The following is a 24,507-nucleotide window of genomic DNA, read 5'->3' as shown; positions in this document are numbered from 1 at the left end:
GAGTGCATTGGCTTGGGATGTGGGGGTTGAGCAAACAGGCCATCGGATGCCTGCTTCCACGTAGCCCCGCTGGATACGGGAATGACAGAATCACTTGTAGTGCTGTTATTCACTAACTGAATGGCATCTCAACGATGGCTCAATCCTAAGGTGTGTGTATCCGTTCCGAAAGCATGAATGACACAATCAGCACGGACACTCCACGATGCCGCCTTTGATCTCAAAAAGTATGAAGACGCCACCTTGAAAAGCGGATTACTCAAGGCCAGACTTGCGACAAGGTGCCTATAACAGAGGCGTACTGGAAATTTTATCTTGTCATAATTCATGAAATTGAACTTGTTTTCAAATGACTTCATCTAATAAAATAAGGTTCGTCATTTGATTGTTGCTATTTTATTCACCATAACAAATAATATATTGATACGATACTATTTGTAATTCTTTCAAATAGTATGGGAAGTGATAGCAAAGGGTTTTCACAATTAGATTTGACTGGCACAAAATGTGAGGATCACTTTACGGAGAACATCATCTCGTTTGGTTTGTTGCAACCCACGCAAAAATTTTCCTCTGTTCATACATTAAGAGCCGTAGATGTGACTGGAACCTTTGGTGTTGTAGAAGAAATATTCGTACGGAGCCCAATTTCTCAAACTCCAAACATTTTTACTTATGATGTACTGTTTGGAACCTTTGGTGTAGTAATGAATATTACTGGAGTTTTTTCCCAACACCAAATCGTTATTTTTACACTTCGACACGTGTTTCGATCACCAAGTGATCATCTTCAAGAGGAAGATAAAACTAGAAACTTCTCAAAACTAAAGCTATTTATGCTATTCAGGTACATCATACAGGTAGGTAATCAGTAATACCACCCATACAAGTGTACCACCATAAATTAATTTTACAATTGGCCTTTCTATTATTTTACAATATGTCCTTATGTATGTTTAAATGTTACAGCTATATATATATATAAAACAATTTTCAGCTATATAAAGTTAGTTTCACAATAATCTTAAAGAACTGAAGTCTATGGAATGGTTTTGTTGCAAAATATATGGGCGACTGCTGATTTTTCAGGTCTTCCATATTTTAAGTGTGCTATGTGTTCCTTATATCTCACTTTAATAGATCTTTTTGTCTGTCCATAATTTTTTGCATCGCAGTCCTTACATTCAATTTCGTAAATTCCAGACTTTTCCGAATTTTCGACTTTGTCTTTTGGACTTCCCAAAAGGCTCTGCAGTGTATGACTTGTTTTAAAAATCACCTTCATACCTAGTTCCTTGAAAATCTTTCCAAAGTTCTTCGTATATTGGTGGTATGGAACTAAGATGTATTTATCTTGGTTTTTGTTCTTTCTGAAAGTCGAGATTTCATTCATTCTCAACCTAAACTTCTTTTTCCCAATTATTTCACCACCAAAAAATTCAACCCAGCACGTTTGTGCTGTCCACAGTGATGTGAACTGTCAGGAATATACCTGTACGTGCTTGTTTTTTTTCTAAATATATCGTATTCTTACCCTCCATCTTTGCTCCTCATTATCAAAACGTCAAGAAATGGTAGTTGTCCCTTATTTTCTAATTCATACGTGAATTTTATTGATAGACATCTATTATTTAAAAAGGAAACAAAGTCCTTGATATTCGATTTTTTGGTATCAAATACCGCAAAAATATCATCCACATACCTTAGCCAAATCCTAGGAAAGTACTTTGACTTTTCTTTAGTTTCCATTTCGAATCTGCTCATGAACAGGTCTGCCAGGTAGGGGGACAAGGGATTTCCCATGGCCGTTCCTTCCTGTTGTTCATAAAAGAACCTTCTACCTGGAAATGATTTTGTTTCATACACAAATTGGTGAGAGAAACAAATTCATCGATTTCGTTGTTATTGAAATTATTTTTGTCTAGTAATTCCCTGAGGTATTGCAAGGTCTGTGAAATTGGGACGCTAGGAAATAAGGAACTAAAATCAAAAGAAACCAAAATCCCACCTTCTTGCAGAACCATGTTTTTTGTATGTTGTATGAACTCTAAAGAGTTTTTTATACTAAAACCTGGTTCAGCAATAGACAAGGTTTCAAACTCCTTAGTGAGCCACTTCGCTTTTTGGTAGGTAGGAGCTCCAATAGTTGACACGATGGGGCGCATTGATTTTCCCGGCTTATGGATTTTTGGGAGGCAATATAGTTTCGACACCGTTGGGTTGGAAACTTGTAACTTCCGTTTCAGTTGAGGGTTAAGTATCTTGTCGCATTTCTTTAGGACGTCTTTTACTTTTGCAATCATCTTTGGTAACGGGTTCCTGGACAATTTCGCATACGGTCCGTTGGTAATGAGAGTATTGACCCTCTCGTAGTAGTCCAATTTATCCAGAATTACTACTTTGTTACCTTTGTCGGCTTTCAAGTAAAAAACGTTCTTGTCTTTCAATCGTTTGATAAGTTTCTTTTGGTTTTTCTCGTTGGAAGCATTCACCACTCGGTTTCCCGAGGGGTATTGTAGATGACATAATTCAGGTCAGAAGATTAGAGTACGGATCTGCCGTACTCTAAGAACCTGATTCGGTCCCCAGCGGGGCAGGAACAAAGTATATGCTCTGCAGTTTCATCATTTTCCAGAAAGAGGCAACATACACTGTCTTCCGACAGTCCAAGTCTCTGCATGTGATGATTCAAATGACAGTGACCTGTAAGAAGGCCTGTCTGTACTACCCTACTGTAGTCCAACAACTGCTTGGTATCAAGCTTCGAAGGGTGAATATACGCCTTGGAGTGAGCCAATCCTGGAAGATTCTGCCAGAAGTCCATAAATCTTCTTGGCATCCAGGTGTTCAGTATTTGTTCGGCGAAGCCCAAAGCGATGCCAATGACAGGTTCTGGTCCAATGAAGCCGCTTGCAGCACACTCCTTTGCAAGAGAGTCAGCAGCTTCATTGCCTTCCAGGCCAGTATGGCCAGGAATCCAGACCAGGGACAATTTGTTAAGTCTTCCTATCGAGCTGAACTAAGTGTTTCTTTTCCAGTTCTTGAAAATAAGTCACACTTTTGTCTTTTTTATCTGAATGCATTTTATTCAAATTATCTTGTAGCCTTGAGGGTTTCATCGCTTCATTCGAATATGTTTTTTGACAACGAAGGCACACAGGCGAAGATGTATTTGTGGGATTTTCAATAAATCCATATTTTATATATTCCGCGCTATACTGCCGTTTCTTCTTTTTTGCTTCCGGCATAATTTTGTCTTCAAAAATGCCGAAGTAAAGAATCGAGTATTAAAAACTTGCTAATGACACCACTCACAGTATTCACCACCGCACGTACAGCACTTCACATAGCTAGTCGCTAACTAAATTCACTTGTTTTTGTAATATCGTCGAATGACATTACTGGCTGGATGGCGCGCGCGCTTTTATATGAGGCAGTGGGCGGGCCTAGTACTTTCGAGAATGGAGACTAGAAACTTCTCGCTTCGCATTGAAGCTCATCGTCATCTATTGTACAGTTTGACAACTATCGAACAGGAAACAGTTACTGTCTAGTCCCCTAGATGGCGTTACATGAGGAAACGCGCGTTAAGCGTGAAGGAGCGGTAAAGTTTGTCTTAAAAGCAAAAAAACATTTTTAAATTAGCCATCACCCCCTTAAACCACCTCAACGCCCTCCAATCTTCTCTGTGTCCTTTACTGCCTCCAGCGCCCACAAAGGGGCGTTATCGCCCACTTTGAGAAAGACTATTCTAGACTCCTCTGCCTGATAGAGGACTTGTATTTTTCTATAGATACTTTTACGAGAAGTTTTCACCTTACTTAGCACTATTCATTCCACTGAGAACAGTACGCAGTAAACTACAGTTTCTCATAGCGTAGTCCTTCACCTCAGTACATCTCGGATAATAATTTCTGAAACTCTAACATTTTGAGTACACGTTTTCAGAGTGTTCATTAAACGATCATAATCTACGGCGATTCATTTCCAACGTAAGCCACCACGTGGACCCTTTCAAGGATGTTCCTGTAGTGATTGTACCTCTCCGTAAAAATATATAAAACGTTAGTTTGGCTCTTTTTCTCCTGACTGAATTTGAAAAATAACATCTGCTCTCACAATAGTAGCATTATTAATAAACAATAAATGAATATTTCACCATGCAAACTGTTCAGAACTTCTGGTTCGAAACGACAATTATGTACAATTGACTTATCTATGAGCTGATTGTCATTCAGGAAGATTATTCCTGAATGACAATTTCTCAAACTCCAAACATTTTTACTTATGATGTACTGTTTGGAACCTTTGGTGTAGTAATGAATATTACTGGAGTTTTTTCCCAACACCAAATCGTTATTTTTACACCTTGACACGTGTTTCGATCACCAAGTGATCATCTTCAAGAGGAAGATAAACTAGAAACTTCTCAGAACTAAAGCTATTTATGCTATTCAGGTACATCATACAGGTAGGTAATCAGTAATACCACCCATACAAGTGTACCACCCTAAATTAATTTTACAATTGACCTTTCTATTAGTTTACAATATGTCCTTATGTATATTTAAATGTTACAGCTATATATAGAACAATTTTCAGCTATATAAAGTTAGTTTCACAATATTGCCTATCTAAATATATTTACAATGTGTATTTTTGTAGTAATCAGTAAACCCAACAATATTATTTCAACAAGCTATATAGTATGCTATTTGGTATTGGTCCGTTATCGTTATTCATAATATTTTTATGTTTACTTATTTCTACACTCTCATAGGCATCTAGTTGCCTGTTGTTGTTAACTTGTCTAACTAATCTTAAAGAACTGAAGTCTATGGAATGGTTTTGTTGCAAAATATATGGGCGACTGCTGATTTTTCAGGTCTTCCATATTTTAAGTGTGCTATGTGTTCCTTATATCTCACTTTAATAGATCTTTTTGTCTGTCCATAATATTTTGCATCGCAGTCCTTACATTCAATTTCGTAAATTCCAGACTTTTCCGAATTCTCGACTTTGTCTTTTGGACTTCCCAAAAGATATGGAACTAAGATGTATTTATCTTGGTTTTTGTCCTTTCTGAAAGTCGAGATTTCGTTCATTCTCAACCTAAACTTCTTTTTCCTAATTATGTCATCTACAATACCCCTCGGGAAACCGTTAGTGGCTGCTATTTCCTGTATTGTGCGTTTTTCTTTTGTGAACCTATCATGTGTTAGAGGGAAAGTCAAAAGACGATGCACCAAAAAATTCAACCCAGCACGTTTGTGCTGTCCACAGTGATGTGAACTGTCAGGAATATACCTGTACGTGCTTGTTTCTTTTCTAAATATATCGTATTCTTACCCTCCATCTTTGCTCCTCATTACCAAAACGTCAAGAAATGGTAGTTGTCCCTTATTTTCTAATTCATACGTGAATTTTATTGATGGACATCTATTATTTAAAAAGGAAACAAAGTTCTTGATATTCGATTCTTTGGTATCAAATACCGCGAAAATATCATCCACATACCTTAGCCAAATCCTAGGAAAGTACTTTTCTTTAGTTTCCATTTCGAATCTGCTCATGAACAGGTCTGCCAGGTAGGGGGACAAGGGATTTCCCATGGGCGTTCCTTCCTGTTGTTCATAAAATCAACCTTCTACCTGGAAACGATTTTGTTTCATACACAAATTGGTGAGAGAAACGAATTCATCGATTTCGTTGTTATTGAAATTATTTTTCCCCAGTAATTCCCTGAGGTATTGCAAGGTCTGTGGAATTGGGACGCTAGGAAATAAGGAAAAAACATCAAAAGAAACCAAAATCTCACCTTCTTGCAGAACCATGTTTTTTGTATGTTGTATGAACTCTAAAGAGTTTTTTATACTAAAATCTGGTTCAGCAATAGACAAGGTTTCAAACTCCTTAGTGAGCCACTTCGCTATTTGGTAGGTAGGAGCTCCAATAGCTGACACGATGGGGCGCATTGATTTTCCCAGCTTATGGATTTTTGGGAGACAATATAGTTTCGACACCGTTGGGTTGGAAACTTGTAACTTCCGTTTCAGTTGAGGGTTAAGTATGTTGTCGCATTTCTTTAGGACGTCTTATACTTCTGCAATCATCTTTGGTAACGGGTTCCTGGACAATTTCGCATACGGTCCGTTGGTAATGAGAGTATTGACCCTTTCGTAGTAGTCCAATTTATCCAGAATTACTACTTTGTTACTTCTGTCGGCTTTCAAGTAAAAAACGTTCTTGCCTTTCAATCGTTTGATAAGTTTCTTTTGGTTTTTCTCGTTGGAAGCATTCACCACACGGTTTCCCGAGGGGTATTGTAGATGACATAATTAGGAAAAATAAGTTTAGGTTAAGAATGAACGAAATCTCGACTTTCAGAAAGGACAAAAACCAAGATAAATACATCTTAGTTCCATACCACCAATATACGAAGAACTTTGGAAAGATTTTCAAGGAACTAGGTATGAAGGTGGTTTTTAAAACAAGTCATACACTGCAGAGCCTTTTGGGAAGTCCAAAAGACAAAGTCGAGAATTCGGAAAAGTCTGGAATTTACGAAATTGAATGTAAGGACTGCGATGCAAAATATTATGGACAGACAAAAGGATCTATTAAAGTGAGATATAAGGAACACATAGCACACTTAAAATATGGAAGACCTGAAAAATCAGCAGTCGCCCATCATATTTTGCAACAAAACCATTCCATAGACTTCAGTTCATTAAGATTAGTTAGACAAGTTAACAACAACAGGCAACTAGATGCCTATGAGAGTGTAGAAATAAGTAAACATAAATAAAGATAACGCTTATCCAGATTCTTTCATAAATTCAACGATAAATTTAATAGAAAATAAAGAGTCAATTAAAAACCAAACGAACATACAAACAGCTTCACAAATTCAACAACATCCAACTCAACAATTACCGACTCAACATCCAACGACACCTTTTACAACTAACGTTATACCTTACATTCCAAGACTATCTGAAAAAATAAGACGAATTGGAAATAGATATGATGTTAGAACTACTTTCAGAACAAAAAATACACTGAGATCTATACTCAAACATACAAAACCCAACAACACTGAAGAAAAAACAAAAAATTGTATTTATAAAATACCTTGTTCTTGTGGTAAAAGTTACATTGGTGAAACCTCAAGACCATTGAAAGTGCGTGAGAATGAACATCGAGATTATATAAAAAATAGACAATTGACAGGATCAAAATTATCAGAACACATTTTAAAATCAGACGGCGAACATCGGGTGGAATGGAATAGGACAAGAAAGATTACCAATGAGCCTCATTCTAAGAGACGTAAGCTAAAAGAATCAGCGTATATTCTCATGTCTGGAGAGAATTGTATCTCGAATAGGTCCTTAGAAATAGACCGTACTTGGCTACCGATCTTGAAGAAAACTTTGGATAGTGGCGAAATGGCAACAAACTGATATCGGAGAGTACCTTGTATTACATCGAATATTTCAGTTGTCAATCAACAACATTGACATAATTTCATATTTCAAAACTTCTTTGACATCTGTCGAAGAAGTAAAGAAATAAGCTCTCAAAAAAGGAATAACTGCGTATATATTCGAATTTTTATCCATTTCTGAAGACGGAGGCAGATTTTGGCCTCCGAAACGTAAAAGATAAGTATAATTTCTTAATAATTTTTTTGATAGGCAAAATTGTGAAATACGACAAGTTACTGATAAATAGAAGATTTTTCTTTGTGAAAAATACTTTGATTTTTACGCAGTAACTTATCGGGGTAAACTAAAAAGTTTGCCCTTGTACACTTGTATAAAGTTCTCCATTATAATTTTTATATTTTTTCAGATTGTGGAAGGTAACAATTACCCAAAAAAAAAGGTCGATAATAAACATAATAATATCATGAATAACGATAACGGACCAATACCAAATAGCATTCTATATAGCTTGTTGAAATAATATTGTTGGGTTTACTGATTACTACAAAAAGACACATTGTAAATATATTTAGATAGGCAATATTGTGAAACTAACTTTATATAGCTGAAAAATGTTCTATATATAGCTGTAACATTCAAACATACATAAGGACATATTGTGAAATAATAGAAAGGCCAATTGTAAAATTAATTTAGGGTGGTACACTTGTATGGGTGGTATTACCGATTACCTACCTGTATGATGTACCTGAATAGCATAAATAGCTTTAGTTTTGAGAAGTTTCTAGTTTTATCTTCCTCTTGAAGATGATCACTTGGTGATCGAAACACGTGTCGAAGTGTAAAAATAACGATTTGGTGTTGGGAAAAAACTCCAGTAATATTCCAAACATTTTTGTACTTGTTGCACGTTTTCACTATCCAAGTTAGCATCTTCAGAAGTGAAATTGATATAAAACATCAATTAATAAGATGCTAATTTGGTTACTGAAACGTGCATCGAGTACAAGTATGGTGTATGGGAAATTGAACTCTAATTAAAAGGTTTCATTAAGTGGCGATTATATTCTGGTACGATCCTCAACTAGGAATTATCTTATTTTTGTCAGCATATCTCATTTGTTGCATCTCACCATCCAATTGTTACAAAATTCTGCACCAATTCTAGCAATAATAACAGCTTTGTTCCATAATACTTCACACTGTGGAACAGGGTAGAAATTGAAAAAAAAGTCAATCATAAAAATCAGAAACGCAATAAAATGTTTTCTTTATCAAATATTGTTTGAATTTGTTCTTGAACTTGTATTTGGAGTCATCTAAATTCCAAATATGATCAAATTCAGTTTGAAATTATTTATGAACTCGCTTGAATAGAAAAATTGATCAATCAGATTTAAAAAAACCATGCTCAACAAGCGACTCACAAACGTCAGTAACTGAAACCCTCGAATAAAAATGCAGTTGATTGTAAAAAATGTATTAGTGGTACCTACACACAAACATACATACATAAATGCATGCATGTATGTATGTGTATCTATAGTATATTTCACAGATAAGTAATTTGTTCAAAAAAAGAAAGGGAAGTTTCTTCTAAAACAACTACTCCTGAAGGCTTTGTATTACATAGAAATAACTTTTACTTGAACAGTTTGTATATTATTTATAATTTACATATGTACCTTGAATCGGTCAGATAACATTTATAAGATTACACATCACGTATGTACTGTACAGAAAAGTATAGTGTAATTCTTAAATACCTATATTCATTCAACCTTGGAAATCTGTATGTAATCTAGTAATCTAGTTTTTGCAAATGACAGCTGTTCAGAGAGCTTCATCCAATAAAGAAGGTTTTTGTTTCTTATTTTCAATGATTTGGTGAAGTAGAAATTGAACACAGTTTCATTCAACGAAATAATAAGTTTTTGAAAGTTATATTAACTATCATAGATTCTTTAAGTATTATGTATTTTTTTCATTTCATGTCAACAATTTAATACCAAAATCAAACTTGACAGGTCCATTGCTTTTCAACATGGCCGACATAGCGACGCGAAGTATATGCGCGTACTTTTCCCGCCCAAGGGAGTGTCCGTGCTGATTTTTAGGTATGCTGTGACGGAACCTTCGAGATACTGGGCGCCCTTTCGTCGTAGCATCGCCTTGTCACGGTATGCGGGGCTCTGCCGTTGATTGACCTTCTTTCTCTAGCTACTTGTGGGACTTTTATGGACAGAGTAAACTTGAAAATTCTTTCTGACGCTAAGTCTATAGAGGAGATGGATGTCGAGTTTACGACTCTAACTGACCTCCCTGTAAATTTAACTCAGGAGTGAGAGCTTCTCAACTCCCCAACTCCTAATCCAACAACTGAACCGTAAAAAAAAGGTTAGTCGTGGTGCAGCCAGGAAACGACTGAGTCGTCTCCCCAAGAGCAGAGCCGTACTCTTACCGTCTGACCTGAAAGACCACTCACCATACAAACTAATCGGCTTTGTTAAGAAGCTGGGTTTATTTGGTGTGAGCCACAATAAACCCATGTAGGTTGCGGTGTAGGGTCGACTAGACCCAGTCACTTTGGACCTATAGTCTGGTTCACATGTACTCGATTTAGCTCTTTTTGGTGACATTTTTCAGCCCTGTTCAAAAATTTCGACCAAGGTGTCATTCGATTCGTATTTCTGCCTAGAAAGTTTAAGGAAAAGTCCGAAAACGCGCCGATAAAAATTACAAAAGTTATAAACAATTGAGTAAAAAAAATGGGGCTTTAGTTTTTTCTTAATATCTCGGATTAATATAATATCTGCTGATTATTGTTTATTGATGTATTCCAACATTGCATGAATTCTTTCATTCCTTGATATTTACATTTAACATGTTTAAATAATTTTTTTTGTTTTTATGTCAGAGTGACGAAAGGCGCGCGGAAGCCAGACTACCCGCTTTTGGCTCTATTTTCAGGGCTCTGTAAAAATTATAAATAATCGAGATAAAGTTTCGGGAGTCCGGACTTTTTTTACGCAAATTCATTGATCTTTTCAAATCTTTTTTCAAATTTCCAAAATTTTAAAAATTTTCCGAGATATTAAGAAAAAACTGAAAGCCCATTTTTTTTTACTTAATTGTTTGTAACTTTTGTGATTTCTATCGGCGCGTTTTCGGACCTTTCCTCAAACTTTCTAGGCAAAAATACGAATCGAATGACACCTTGGTCGTGATTTTTGGACAGGGCTGAATAATGTTACAAAAAAAAGTACATGTAAACTAGACTACTAACCTAACCTAACCTATCCCTTCGTCCACAAAGGATGACAATTCAAATGCTTTTCACTATAAATATTAGCGTTATACTGAAAATTATTTGAATAGATCAATGAATTTGCGTAAAAAAAGTCCCGATTCGCGAAACTGTATCTCGATTATTTATAATTTTTACAGAGCCCTGAAAATAGAGCCAAAAGCGGGTAGTCTGGCTTTCTCGCGCCTTTCGTCACTCTGACATAAAAAAAAAATATTCAAACATATCAAATGTAAATATTAAGGAATGAAAAAATTCATGTGATGTTGGGATACATCAATAAACTATAATCTGCTGTCAAAAAATGTTTATCCCAATTTTAACGTCAATTATAAATTTGTTAATTAATAACTTTTTCTGAATTGAAAGTTAATATAAAAATCCCTGTAATTGTTAAACTAAAACCCTGGCATTGTTTTCCTTTGGTGAAGTTATCCATAATAGGCAAAAATATAGATTACCGTTGCCAAAATAAAAAATTGTTATTTTCTATTTCTTTATTAACAATTGAAAATTATAATTTTATAAAAAATACATTACAAAATATTTTCTCTGATTTTTCATTGTTTCAATGTCTCATGGCTAGAAACTAATTGATAATTTTTTTTTTTATTTTGAACAGCTATTGTTATTAAATTTATTATGAACAAATACATTGTTTATGAGCAATTCGAGAATTTTTTACTTGCATTGTGTTAATTGAAATAAATCATGATTTTTAGAAAAAAAATGGTTTCCTAAAAAAATTCTTTGTTGCTAAAAAATGCGTTTGTTAATTAATAATCGTTTTTTGCAACTAAATATTAAAATTGAGGAACCGTTTTTTTTTAATCATAAATTCTATTGTTCTTTAAGGTTTTGGAAAAAAAAAATTTTATTCTTTTTTTAATTGTTTATTTAAAAAAAATTCTTTTAAACAATTTTTTTCAATACTTTGTTCTATAATAAAAGTAGCTATGTGTTTTTTTCAATTTATCCAATTTTTTATAAAACTTTCAATATTGTGATACCTTCATACTTTTTCATTCGCTCCTTCGCTTTTATAATTATAATAACTTTTAAACTATTGCGGTTATAACAAATATGCTTCAAGTATTTTTTTTTCATTATGAATTTATTAACAATTTAAGCCTTTTACTAAAGTTGAAGTTTTATCATTTATTTAATTATTGATCGTTATTTATTAAAAAAAAAATTCAAGTTTTCAGGGAATTTACTAAATCAAAAACATACTGAAAGTTATTTTTGAAATTTATTAAATCATGTTCAGTACAGTTAAGAGTTTTTTATAATTTTTATTATTTTTTTTGTAATCTTTCAGATAGTTTTAGTGGCGGTGGCTCATCATCTATGGTGTCTTCTGTATTTTCTTGTCGTGATGTTCCTTGAACCTCCTTCTCTCCGACTTCTTCAAGTATCGGTTCACAGTATTCTTGAACTCCTACTGGAAAATCTTGATAATCATTAAGGTCGTCTTCATTTCCATTGGGATTACTATCGATAGCATTTAATCGATCGATCATGATATCAGTATCATCATTGTCATCATCAAGTGATGGCCTTGTTCTGTAAGAAAATGTTTCACTTTTACAATTTTTGCATAAAGATAAGCAAGGAAGCCCAGCTTTTTTACATCAACATCGATTATTACACTCTTTTATGCAGGCACAATTAACCAGCTTAAGTAAGTCGTCAGGCGCCAGTTTTTCCGTTGTTTTTATCGGCAGGAACATCGTTTCAGATTTGATCCAACCCCAATCTTCCGGATTCAAATTATAATTACCAATCCAAAACTGAACTTAGTAATACGTCCTAAATGAGTGTAAATGTGTTGATATTTTTCTTTTTTTAATAAATAACGATCAATAATTAAATAAATAATAGGACTACAACTTCAGTAGAAGGCTTAAATTGTTAATAAATTCATAATGAACAAAAAAGACTGAATGCATATTTATCATAAATGCAATAGTTTGAAAGTTATTATAATTATAAAAGCGAAGGAGCGAATGAAAAAGACAATTATCAAGGTATCACAATATTAGAAGTTTCATAAAAAATAGAATAAATGAAAAGAAACACATAGTCATTTTCATTATAGAACAAAGTATTGAAAAAAAAATTTCAATAATAAATTCTACAAAAAGGATTTGAAGCTTTATATCTTCTATTAATTATCTGCGAGCGCTTTCGACAGTTGGTAGTACTGTCATCATCTGGCACTCCTCAAACTGAACTGGTCATCCTGTGTCTGTCTCTTTATACGGTCAGAGCGTCTTAACTCAGGTATTTCAGGTACTTTAGGTAAATTTGCCTGTATTTGTTCTGCATCAGGTACTCTTCTTCGTGTTAGATCTTCTCTAGGAATGTGTATGGTTTTGTTTAATATATTGAATGTGAGATCTTGTTGTGTTTTGATTTGTACTTGTTCCTCGATAAGTGATTTATGATTGTTAAATTTATGGATGTTCAAGTTTTCCCAAATGTCCATGCAGTTTCACTTGTTGATTTGTTTTATTAGTTTTATGTTCTCTGGTGGGGGGAAATTATGTTTGTTTTGTATGGCGTGTGTTGCAAGGTTTGATTTATATACTGTTGGATTTATGTATGCCTTTTTGTGCTCATTGTACCTTTGGATCAGTTTTTTCTTGGTTTGGCCGATATAGAATTTGTTCCGAGCATTGTATACTGTTTATCCCGTTTTGGTCTTTGTCTTCTTCTTTTTCATAGTTGTTTATTTTTTGTGTTATCTTCGTGTTCGGCTTGTATGTGACGTTGATGTTCAGTGGTTTGAAGATGTTTGTTAGTTTCTTGGTTTGGTGTCCTACGTACATAAATGCTGTCCATCGTTGTGTTGTTTTGTCTGTTGGGGTAGCTTGATTCTTGTTCTGTATTTTTCTTTTGATTCTGTTTTCTAGTTTATCTATTGTCTTTTGGGTGTATCCGTTTTCGTTCGCTATTTGGTATATGATTTTCCGTTCTTTGTTTCGGGCTTCATTGCTGAGTGATATCCTTAACATTCTATATATGAATGCGTTATAGGCAGCCATTTTGTGTGATGGTGGATGGTTTGAACTTGCGTTCAATTTCGTTAATTTCTTTTGTTATTTCTTCTATTCTTATTCCATTGTTTTGTGATATGTACAGTCCATCGTCAACGTATCTGAACCATTCTCCTTTTTTATCATGTGTTCTTATTATTGTTCAGATTTTCTCATCTATGGTTTGCAGGTATATTTCGGATATAATGCTAGATAGTGGGGATCCCATCGCTAGTCCATCTGTTTGTTTATAAATTTTCCCTTCAGATTCGAAATAATTTTGATTAAGTATTGTATTTAGACTGTGTTCCATTTGGTTAATGTAGGTTTTGTCTATGTTTTGTTGTTTTAGGTACTTTCGTTGACTGGTATGTTGGAGTAGATGTTTTTTATGTCGAACGAGTACAGTTTAGTGTTCGGACTGACATTTGTCGTAGAGATTATGTCTGTGAGTTCCATTGAATTTTTGATGCAGTGGTCGTTGTTCCTGTTGATTTTGTTTTTCAGTTCATCGGCTATGATTTTAGAAATTTTGTATGAAGGTGCTCTGGTGAAATTGATAACCGGTCTTATAGGTTTATTTTCCTTATGTATCTTCATCTGTGCGTTGAATTTTGGTGCTTTTGGGTTGTTGACTGTGTATCTGTTCAATACTTTGTTGTTAAAGATCTGTTTGTTGGATTTTATTAGGCTATTAATTTGTCTTTCATATTTTGTGGTTGGATCGTGATTCATCGTGCTAAAATCGTTTTCCGTTATATATTTGTTCACTTTCATACTCAATTCCTGTTTTTCAATAATAACTGTGGCGTCACTTTTGTCGGCTTTAACTGCTGTGAGGTTGTTGGATATCAACTTCTTTTTTATTGATTTGATGGCTTTCGTGATTGCTGGTTTCTCCGGAGTTTTTTCTGGTTTTTTTGATTATTTGTTTCAGCGTGTTGATTGCTTCTGATCTGATTTCGTCTACTTTTGATGCTTCTACTTGGTAGTACTGTCAAGTGCCTGAGTTAAGACGCTCTGACCGTATAAAGAGACAGACAACAGGATGACCAATTCAGTTTGAGGAGTGCCAGATGATGAAATACTCAAAATGAAGGAAAATTAGTTGCATCAATCAAAATTAAAAAAAAAATAAATAAAAAAAATTTGTTTTTTTGTTTTTGTATTTGTTTATAATAAATTTATTAACAATAGCTGTGAAAAATAAAAAAAATATTAATTATTTTTCAGCCATGAGACATTTGAACAATAAGAAATTAGGAAAAAAAATTTGTAATGTATTTTTTAAAATTATAATTTTCAATTGTCAATAAAAAAATAGAAAATAACATTTTTTTTATTTTGACAACAAACTCAATTATTTAGAATACTTGGAAATTCACAAGCATAAACATTGCGGGTGGAACCTGTTAAATGATCAAATTGATTAAGTTTACTCACCGGTTTTCAAATTAGCATATCCGCATTGTAACTAGTAAACAAAATTCAGGTACTCAATCAAGTCAAGTATCTCTATTAATACCTACAGAGTTGCTATATAAGGGCTAATGTAATCAACCATCCTAAGTTTGAAAATGTCCTTATAGGAGAACATGGCAATAACGTTAATTACAAATAAAAGTGGTAAAAAACAGAAAGTTTCAATTCTCTTTTCTTCATTATGATTTCCTACACCCATCAATTTACTAATAAATACACTTCATTGTATGATTTATAGTAATTTATAGTGAGAATCATACAATAAACTGTATCGATTAGTTTCAGTTTGAATGTGGTTATTTCATAAACATCATTTCTTGAAGCTGTTGACTAATTGTAATGGTACCACGTGAAGGATAATTCTTTTATATTTCAGGAAAAGGGCAGAATATTTTCGATCACTACACAAAGATCAGTCCAGAAAATTTTCACGGTGGAAGTAATGGAGACATAACATGTGACTCCTATAATAGATGGCGGGATGATGTGAAAATTCTCAAGGAACTGGGTGTCGATTTCTACAGATTTTCCATCTCGTGGAGTAGAATACTTCCTGAAGGATTATCCAACAATGTCAGTGAGGATGGATTGAGATATTATAATAATCTCATTGATGAACTTCTTAAAAATGGTACGCAACACGTTATAGTATTATATTTTACACAATATTCGTGAAACTTTCGAAAAGCAAACATCCATTCTGATGATTCAAAAATGATCTGTTCCTTATAATTGTTACACAAAATACTGATACTATGAAAATCAGTCAAGATGGTAAGTGAGTCCATCACATCTTTCATTTATTCAAGCCATCCCTGCTATAAAGATCTATAAACATGAAAATACACATTCTGTAAAAGATCAGCACGGAAACTTTGATAGACCTAGATGATAACAAAATCCAAAAATTTTGCAACCATAACTCAATTGCAGATAATAAATAATAATAATAATACGTCCTCATTCACCATAAAAATACAATGGAATAGACAAAAATAAAATAAAATAAAACAATATGCAGGAACAAAAATAAGGAACGAGAAACTTCCAGTATATGGTGAATAGGCGGAGTATCAGCCACGGCTGTTTTTCAACTCAACCTGGGATAAAGTATAATCAATAATAATAATAATAATAAATAATAATAATCAGTCCTTGAGGGTGGTGGAAGAGTACACGCATGCTATTGGTATGAAATTCGGGATAGACAAATGTGCAATGGTTCATCTCAAAAGAGGACGAAGCGGGGACTACGGAGAGGATGTACAGCTCGTAGATGGAAGCATCCTACATCATCTGGATGCCGGAGAGACGTATACTCACCTCGGGGTGGAACAACGCCACTCACAAGAGGTAACTGCAGTGAAAAACTCTCTCCGCGGCAAGTATCAGCACAAACTTCGACAGATCTGGTCATCGGAACTGTCGGGGAAGAACAAAGTAGCTGCAACAAATATGCTTGCCGTTCCAATCTTACTCTACTCGTTTGGAGTAGTGAAGTGGACTCGGGAGGAGCTGTATCAACTCGACGTAAGGACCCGAAAAATGATGCATCTCTATAGGAGTTTGCATCCCAAATCGTCCGTTCCACGGTTGTACTTCCCCCGACAACAGGGAGGTCGTGGACTTTTGAGTTTGGAGTGTCTACATGACAGAATGGTACTGGATACAGCCTGTAAAGTCGTCAGGAGTTCGGATCCCCTTCTCTGCATGGTCCGTGACCATGAGAGAGCAGGAATTGGAGCATTTCTCCTTAGGGCAGCCGCTCGAGCAGCTGATGAACTCGGTATAGTATTCGACTCTGAACGAGGTGACTACAACTCTGTCACCGAGTTGGAACCCGTTCAGCAAAAAGCTCAGATAAAAGCCGCAGAGATCACCTTACTTCTGCGGAGACACAGGGATGAGCCGATGCATGGGGTCTTCTTCAATAACATTGAAGACCTTGGCTTATCAAAGCGCCTGTCGTTCGCTTTTCTCAGGTCGAGTGGGCTGAAGTCGGAAACTGAGGGGTTCATCATGGCTTGCCAGGATGGTGTCTTCAACACCTTAGTCTACCGCAGTCTCGTGATGGGTATAGAGGTTCCTGACACAAGGTGCAGGGCCTGCCGCGAGGCGCCCGAGACCCTAATGCACTTGCTATCAGCATGTCCAGCATATGCGGTCTCGGCCTATATACATCGACATAACGCGGCCCTAAGAGTGCTATATTACCATCTACGGCACTCTTACGGTATTGACGAGACACCGGTGTTGCCCTACGCTCCGGGGGATATTGAATCCGTTGTGGGGAACGAGAAGTGCCGAATTTATTGCCCTCAGGCTCATACAAGCCAATAAGCCTGATGTAGTCCTTCTCGACCACCAGACCAAAACGATATTTGTCGTGGAGTTTTCAGCTCCTGGCGAGACGAATATCGTCAGAAAAGAGGAGGAAAAACGAATAAAATATCGAGATTTTCTCTTCGAACTCCGCAGACTCTATCCAGATCACTCTGTCAAGATGGTCGTTCTGATTATTGGAGTCCTTGGTGGAATGATGTCTTCTCTACTCTCGAATCTCAAAATCATACCGGCTTGCCGCACTAAGGCAGAAATCTTAGCCGCACAGATGCAGCAGGCTATCATTCTTGACTCACTGCGTTTGCTCAGGGCACATGATTCTCGGACCCAATGATCACTTACCGCACGGTGTGGGGAGTGGTCATTGGTTGATTATGCTGGCGCGCCCTCCCGAATGTATCGGGGCTTCGGGGGATAGGGCCTGACCAGCGCACACTACGGTGAAAAAAAATATAATAATAATAATAATAATATAAATACAAGAAAGAAATCAATTCGAGTTACAATATCAAAAAATTAGTTTTTTTTGACTTTAGGATGAATATTCATTTTAGAAATGCCAAGGTCGGGAACGGATAAGAGGCTAGAAAGTTAAGTAAGACCTCATTTTTTTTTGAAGTTTTCAGTGGTGTACGATCGGAATTCGCAGGGTAGTTGATTATTATATTTGGGTGCATTATACGAGAAGCAGCAGGTGAAGATGGAATATTTGTGTTTGGGGATGACCAGAAGCTCTGAGGAAAGCAAAAGTCAGGCGCCTTGATAAGCCAAGGTCTCCAATGTTATTGAAGAAGGCCCCATGCATTGGCTTATCCTTGTGTTTCCGGCTTTTATATGAGCTTTTTGCTGGACAAGTTCCAACTCTGTGACAGAGTTGTGGTCACCTCGTTCAGTGTCGAAAACTATACCGAGTTCATCAGCTGCTCGGGCAGCTACCCTAAAGAGAAATGCTTCAATTCCTGCTCTCTCATTGTCACGGACCATGCCATTCTGTCATGGAGACACTCGAAACTCAAAAATCCACGATCTCCCTGTTTTCGGGGGAAGTATAACCGTGAAACGGACGATTTGGTATGCAAACTTCCATAGAGATGCATCATTTTTCGGGTCTTTACGTCGAGTTGATACAGCTTCCCCCGAGTCTACTTCACTACTCCAAACGAGTAGAATAAGACTGGAACGGCAAGCATATTTGTTGCAGCAACTTTGTTCTTCCCCGACAGTTCCGTTGACCAGAGCTGTCAAAGTTTGTGCTGATACTTGCCGCGGAGACTGTTCTTCACTGCTGTTACCTTATGTGAATGGTGTTGTTCCACCCCGAGGTAAGTATACGTCTCACCGGCATCCAAATGGTGTAGAATGCTTCCATCTACCAGCTCATCCTTTCCGTAGTCCCTGCATCGTCCTCTTTTGAGAGATGGACCATTGCACATTTGTCTATCCTTTTCTCCATAGGCATAAAGTTTAAGATCATCCATAATGAAACAAATGGGTGACTTTGTGTGCCTCCGGTTTCCGGGGTGCCACAGTTATACTCTCGAGTATTTCTGAGCGCAACGGATAATGCCAATAGTGAGATGCAGAAGAAAAGGGGACTGAGGGAATCACCCTGAAATACACCCTTTCTGAAAGTGACCCACCCTGTTTGGGAGAGTCACTTTCAGAAGTGGGTTATTATTATTTTTATTATTAAAATGAAGTATAAACATATTTTCCATTGCTGTTGCATCCGATATTATTTTTGAAATTTTCATATTGGAAATTATATTGTTTACTTTCAAATATGGTATATGATTTCTATTATGCGTGAAAATCTCCACTATGATTACTCACATATTACCAAATTAACATGTTTCAGGAATAGAACCCATGATCACGATGTTTCATTTGGATCTCCCCTTACCTCTGGAGCGCATAGGTGGATTGACGAATCCATATCTATCCAATTATTTTGAAGATTATGCGCGTATTCTCTTCGAAAATTTTGGAGACAGGGTGAAATACTGGATAACTTTCAATGGCTCAACTGCGGGATATGACGATGATGAGTTTTTGCCTTCTAGTTACAATCCTGCGACCTCAGTCTACTTATGCATTTATGTAACAATTTTATCTCATGCAAAGGTTTATCGACTATATGAAAAAATGTTCAGAAAAATTCAGAAAGGTAACTATTCAGAGAGTATTTTCCTGTTTCATTCGAACTTGAAAATACGGAATATTCTATGCTATGCTTAATTAAAAAACGAAACGCTATCGAGCTATTTTCCGTGAAAAAACTGGTTCGTCATTGCACTAGTAAAAATTGTTTTGCATTCATCTAACACAGCGGTTCTCAAACTGGGGGGCGCGCCCCCCTGGGGGGCGTGGAGAAAGTCCAGGGGGGGCGTGACACCCAAATGAAATAAATAAAAAAAATTACAAAAATAATTTCCTCATAATAATACTCCCCTCCCGCCATCCATGACCCCCACCACCCGTTACCTCCATTCGGCCTTGGCGTGAGTGCGAGCGTCCCTCCACCCCTACCACGCCCGCCTACCACTACCCCCACCGCATCTTCAATCCAATGTCAATAACCTTGCACTTTGTTCAGTGCTTGCGTTGTAACTAGTTCGTTCGCCAGTCCGTTGTGCCAACGGACTGGCGTCAGCGTGTTTGCTGTATTGTGGGTGTTCTGTAATTGCTGCGACGTTTGAATTGGAGTAATTGTTTTTGTGTTGTGTGAGTTCTGTGTGAAGCTGAATCAGAGAAGATGAACACGGCAAAGAAACGCAAGTATATTGACGATTATATTCAATATGGGTTTGTTTCCTTGCTTAAAGATAATGTTGATCACCCTCAGCGCGTTATTTGCTATGAGGTATTAAGCAATGACGCGATGAGGCCTAATCGTCTTCTGAGACATTTGTCAACCAAACATGCCTCTTTAAATGACAAACCTAAAGAGTTTTTCGCTGCAAAATCTAAGAATTTAAAGCGCATAAAGTTAGATAGCACTGGATCTGCTGCTGAGTCATCTCTAAAAGTGCTTGAAGCTTCATATGAATTATCTCTTATTATTGCTGAGGAAGGATGAACTGATGTTTTCTACTGAGCTGTTGACCACTACTAAAGCTGTAGATGTAATGGAAGCAGTATCAGACTTTTTTAAGAAACACGAACTTTCTTGGCAAAAACTTATTGGTGTATGCACAGATGGTGCTCCTTCAATGCTGGGTTCTCGTTCAGGCTTTGTGCAGTTGGTCAAAGAGAAGAATGCTGATGTGGTTGGGATTCATTGTTTTATTCACCGCCAAGCCTTGGCAGCAAAAACTCTTCCTAAAGAACTCAATGCTGTTTTAAAGCTTTGTATTAAAGTAGTCAACTACGTTAAGAACAGTGCATTAAATACTCGACTGTTTAAAATTCTGTGTGAAGATTTAGGAAGTGATCACAAAACGCTGCTATTTCATACAGAAGTACGATGGCTATCAAAAGGCAATATGTTGGGAAGACTATTTGAACTCCGTGATGAAGTGATAACGTTTTTGGCACAGCAGAAACAAAACGAGCTTAGTGCAGAGTTCAAAAAACCCTGGAACCAAGTGATTTTGGCCTATTTATCAGACTTTTTTGACACGTTAAATAACCTAAACTTGAGACTGCAAGGTGCAGACTCAAATATAGTAACACATCGGGATGCCATCAAGACGTACGTTGAGAAACTACAACTTTGGATACGTAAAGTGTCAATGAACCCCAGCAACTATTCAAGTTTCAGCAAAGTAGTGTCAGTCTCAGAAGAAGTATGTTTTGAGGACGTTTTTGAAGGACCGCTTTTGAAAAACTTGATAATTGACCATTTGAAGAACCTCAAGGAGGAGTTCAGCAGGTACTTTCCTAACTTGTCAGAGGAGTTGTACAAACTATCAACTGACCTGTTCAACATGGACATACAGTTGCTGCCAGAAGAGTTGCAAGAGGAGGGAATAGAAATAAAAAATGACTCTGAGCAAGATACGATTTTGACAAAATGGACAAGCCCTCATTTTGGTTAAAGTACTTAAAAGTTTACCCCAGTGTTTCAGGGAAAGCTGTTCGGATGTACTTGCCTTTTTCAACAACATACATGTGCGAAAAAGCGTTTTCAACTCTTGTGACGATCAAAACCAAGTACCGCAACAAACTTGATGTCGAAAGTGACCTACGCTGTGCTTTGTCTGAAACTCAACCCAGGATCTGTCAGCTTATCCAGAACATGCAAGCGCACCCATCTCACTAAATTACATTTTATGTTTTGTTTTTGTAAATAGGTAGGCCTATTGTTTCACCTTCCTTAAATTGAAAATGTATCTGTGTTACAATGTTAAATTTTGTATCAGTTATTATATTCGTTTTTCATGTAATACTTGTTTGAATTTTCACCATACGTACAATTATTGATATGTGTAGGGGGGCGTGGCGGGGTCTCCAAATAACCAGAGGGGGGCGTGGTACGAAAAAGTTTGGGAACCCCTGATCTAACACCATTACATCGTATTCTAGAAACACTTGATTGTGAGTTTTCACTACTAAAGAGTTTCACAAAAACGAAACACGTGTCTATACAAACTAATTTAGTACTATAGCATAACACAGTTAGTATAACCTACACTAACTAACCTAGTTAGTATACACACGCCTGAAGAAGCTATTATATAGCAAAACACATGTTGCGTTTTTGTAAAACTGTTCAGTGAAAATCTCACAATAAGTGTTTCTTAGTTTGTTTGAAGGTGATTGACAATGAATATAAAAGTAATCTAGCCTGTTCTGTAGAATCACGGCTAGATTTTATTTTTTTTTTTTCATAAAGATGGAGAGGTAGAAAGTCAAAACTTTCCCAAAAAGTCACAAGTATTACTTCAATCTTTATCAATTGACGTAGATTCGTCATAGTATAGATTTCTATATTTTTGACACCTAATATTGTTTTTCACATATAGAAAGTTGACATACTTCAAGACTGGCTATGAATCAAATCATCTGAAGGAACAATTCGTTCAGGCCAGTCTCAACGCCCTACACTGTTTGTTGATGAACTGACTATATGTGAAAAATATTCTTTCCTTATACGAGGAAATGGGCAAATTTCGAATATGTGGTTGGTCACCTCGTTCACAGGCAGATGAAGCGATGACAAACCTGTTGTTGGTTGGCCTCTTCAGCCTAGTTCAAAGAGTGATCCTCTAAAGGAATTCGATTTTCAATTATCGGAAATCATCGACTTTATGTTGATGATAGACACTACCTTGCGCTGACCAGTGGCCAAACAGTCCGAAACCGGTCTGCAAGTTTGTTCCAATAATTGAATAATCTATTACGGCAGTTGTATCGCAAACAGCATATGCAGAAATAACTGCACTGACACCTGTCGGATATAATGCGACTCCCTTCGTGGTATCAGCCAGGGGAGTAGTTTCTGATAGGTGTCAGTCCATTAACCTACAGTGTAGAGAGTTGAGACTGGTCTGAACGAATTGTTCCTTTAGATCAGGGGTCTCCAAACTATGGCCCGCGGGCCAAATCCGGCCCGCCAGTGTCATCAATCCGGCCCGCAAAAGTCAATGATTTACTGTTATGAATCTGGCCCGCGACAGCCAATGATTACCTAATTGTTGTTACTATTACTGTGATAAGTTGAAGAAGAAAACACAGAATGATAATTACTCGGTTTTATTTACTTGCAAGGTGAAACTTAACGACAGAAATGATGACAAAGAAAACTTAACTTGAGTATCTAAGTTTGAGCATTTTAATAACTAACAAATAATTGAAATGAATCACAGTAAAACAAAAACACTAATGAGATTTATGTAATTATGATTTTCCACCGACAATACTTTGTAGTTGTGGATCAATTTTACTTGTACCAATTATCAAAAGAGATTTGAGATGCTCATCGGTTAATTGAGATATGTAAACATTCTTTGTGTACTTCATCTTGGAAAACGTTTTCTCACACAAGTAAGTGGTTCCAAAAACAGAAAACAACCCACGAGCAAATTTTTGCAAATTATCAAATTGTTCCAGTGGAAGACTTTTATAAAATTCCAACAGAGATGAATTTTGATATTTGTTCTTAAGCATATCACTGCACCGTAAATCAATAATTTCCCTTTAGACTTCCGGAGCCAGGGTTTATGTCAGAATCAAAAGGATTTTGAAAAGGCTTAATTTCATTCGCAATGACATCAAAATCTGAAAAACGAGTATCAGAATTTATCTTCAAAGCACTCAAAGTTTCGATTGCAAAATTGACGGGAAATTCAGTCTCTGTAGTGTGGCTGAATATTTCACATGTTTCAAAATGTGTGAAACATTTTTTACGTAATTGCGATTGAAATAGTATTATTTTCTGCCTGAAGGATTTGATTCACTATTTTCTAAATCGGCAGAAGGGCGCTGCTTCTCATTTAAAAAAATTTCTATTTCTGCTCGAAGTTCAAAAAAGCGCTTAAGGACTTTTCCGCAACTAAGCCAGCGTACGGCAGTATGATATGGTAAATCATTCTCTCGAATCTGTTGAATAAACTCGCGGAATTGTCGGTGATTCAGCCCAGTGGATCTGATGAAGTTAACAACTGATATGACTGGTTTTAGAACTTCAGACACATCCAAACATTTTCCGCACAAGGACTGTTGATGAATGATACATGTAAGACTAATGGTTTTGAACCACCATCATTTTCTACAGCCTTAGACACAAGTGCAACAACTCCTTTATTTTCACCATACATATTTTTGCCTCCATCATTAATGGCATTTTCAACTCCCTTAAAAATATCTGCCCCAGTTGTCGTGCCGTGAATACTATCAATATCAAGAAGTTATTCAAACACTTCATAGCTTTCATCTACTC

The 24,507-nt window shown here is 36.3% G+C and overlaps 1 protein-coding gene across 3 annotated transcripts in view; it reads left to right on the top strand.

Annotated features, from left to right (window-relative positions):
* The window catches only part of LOC111516055 (myrosinase 1-like), a 122,006-nt gene that overhangs the window by 57,854 nt on the left and 39,645 nt on the right, over nt 1-24,507 (top strand). For 2 of the 3 annotated variants that reach the window (XM_074186681.1, XM_074186682.1), the window contains exons 2-3: nt 15,658-15,912; nt 19,483-19,791. In XM_074186681.1, coding sequence (XP_074042782.1) covers nt 15,658-15,912; nt 19,483-19,791 — 564 coding nt within the window. The remainder of the gene's footprint in view (nt 1-15,657; nt 15,913-19,482; nt 19,792-24,507) is intronic. The other variant, XM_074186683.1, reaches the window with a different exon arrangement.

The sequence above is a fragment of the Leptinotarsa decemlineata genome, unplaced genomic scaffold (assembly GCF_025532065.1).
Source record: "Leptinotarsa decemlineata unplaced genomic scaffold, Ldec_3_MD MMD2_P_RNA_scaffold_4, whole genome shotgun sequence".
Lineage (NCBI taxonomy): Eukaryota > Metazoa > Arthropoda > Insecta > Coleoptera > Chrysomelidae > Leptinotarsa > Leptinotarsa decemlineata.
The sequence above is the reverse complement of the archived record's forward strand: the minus strand, read 5'-3'. Positions and strand labels throughout refer to the sequence as shown.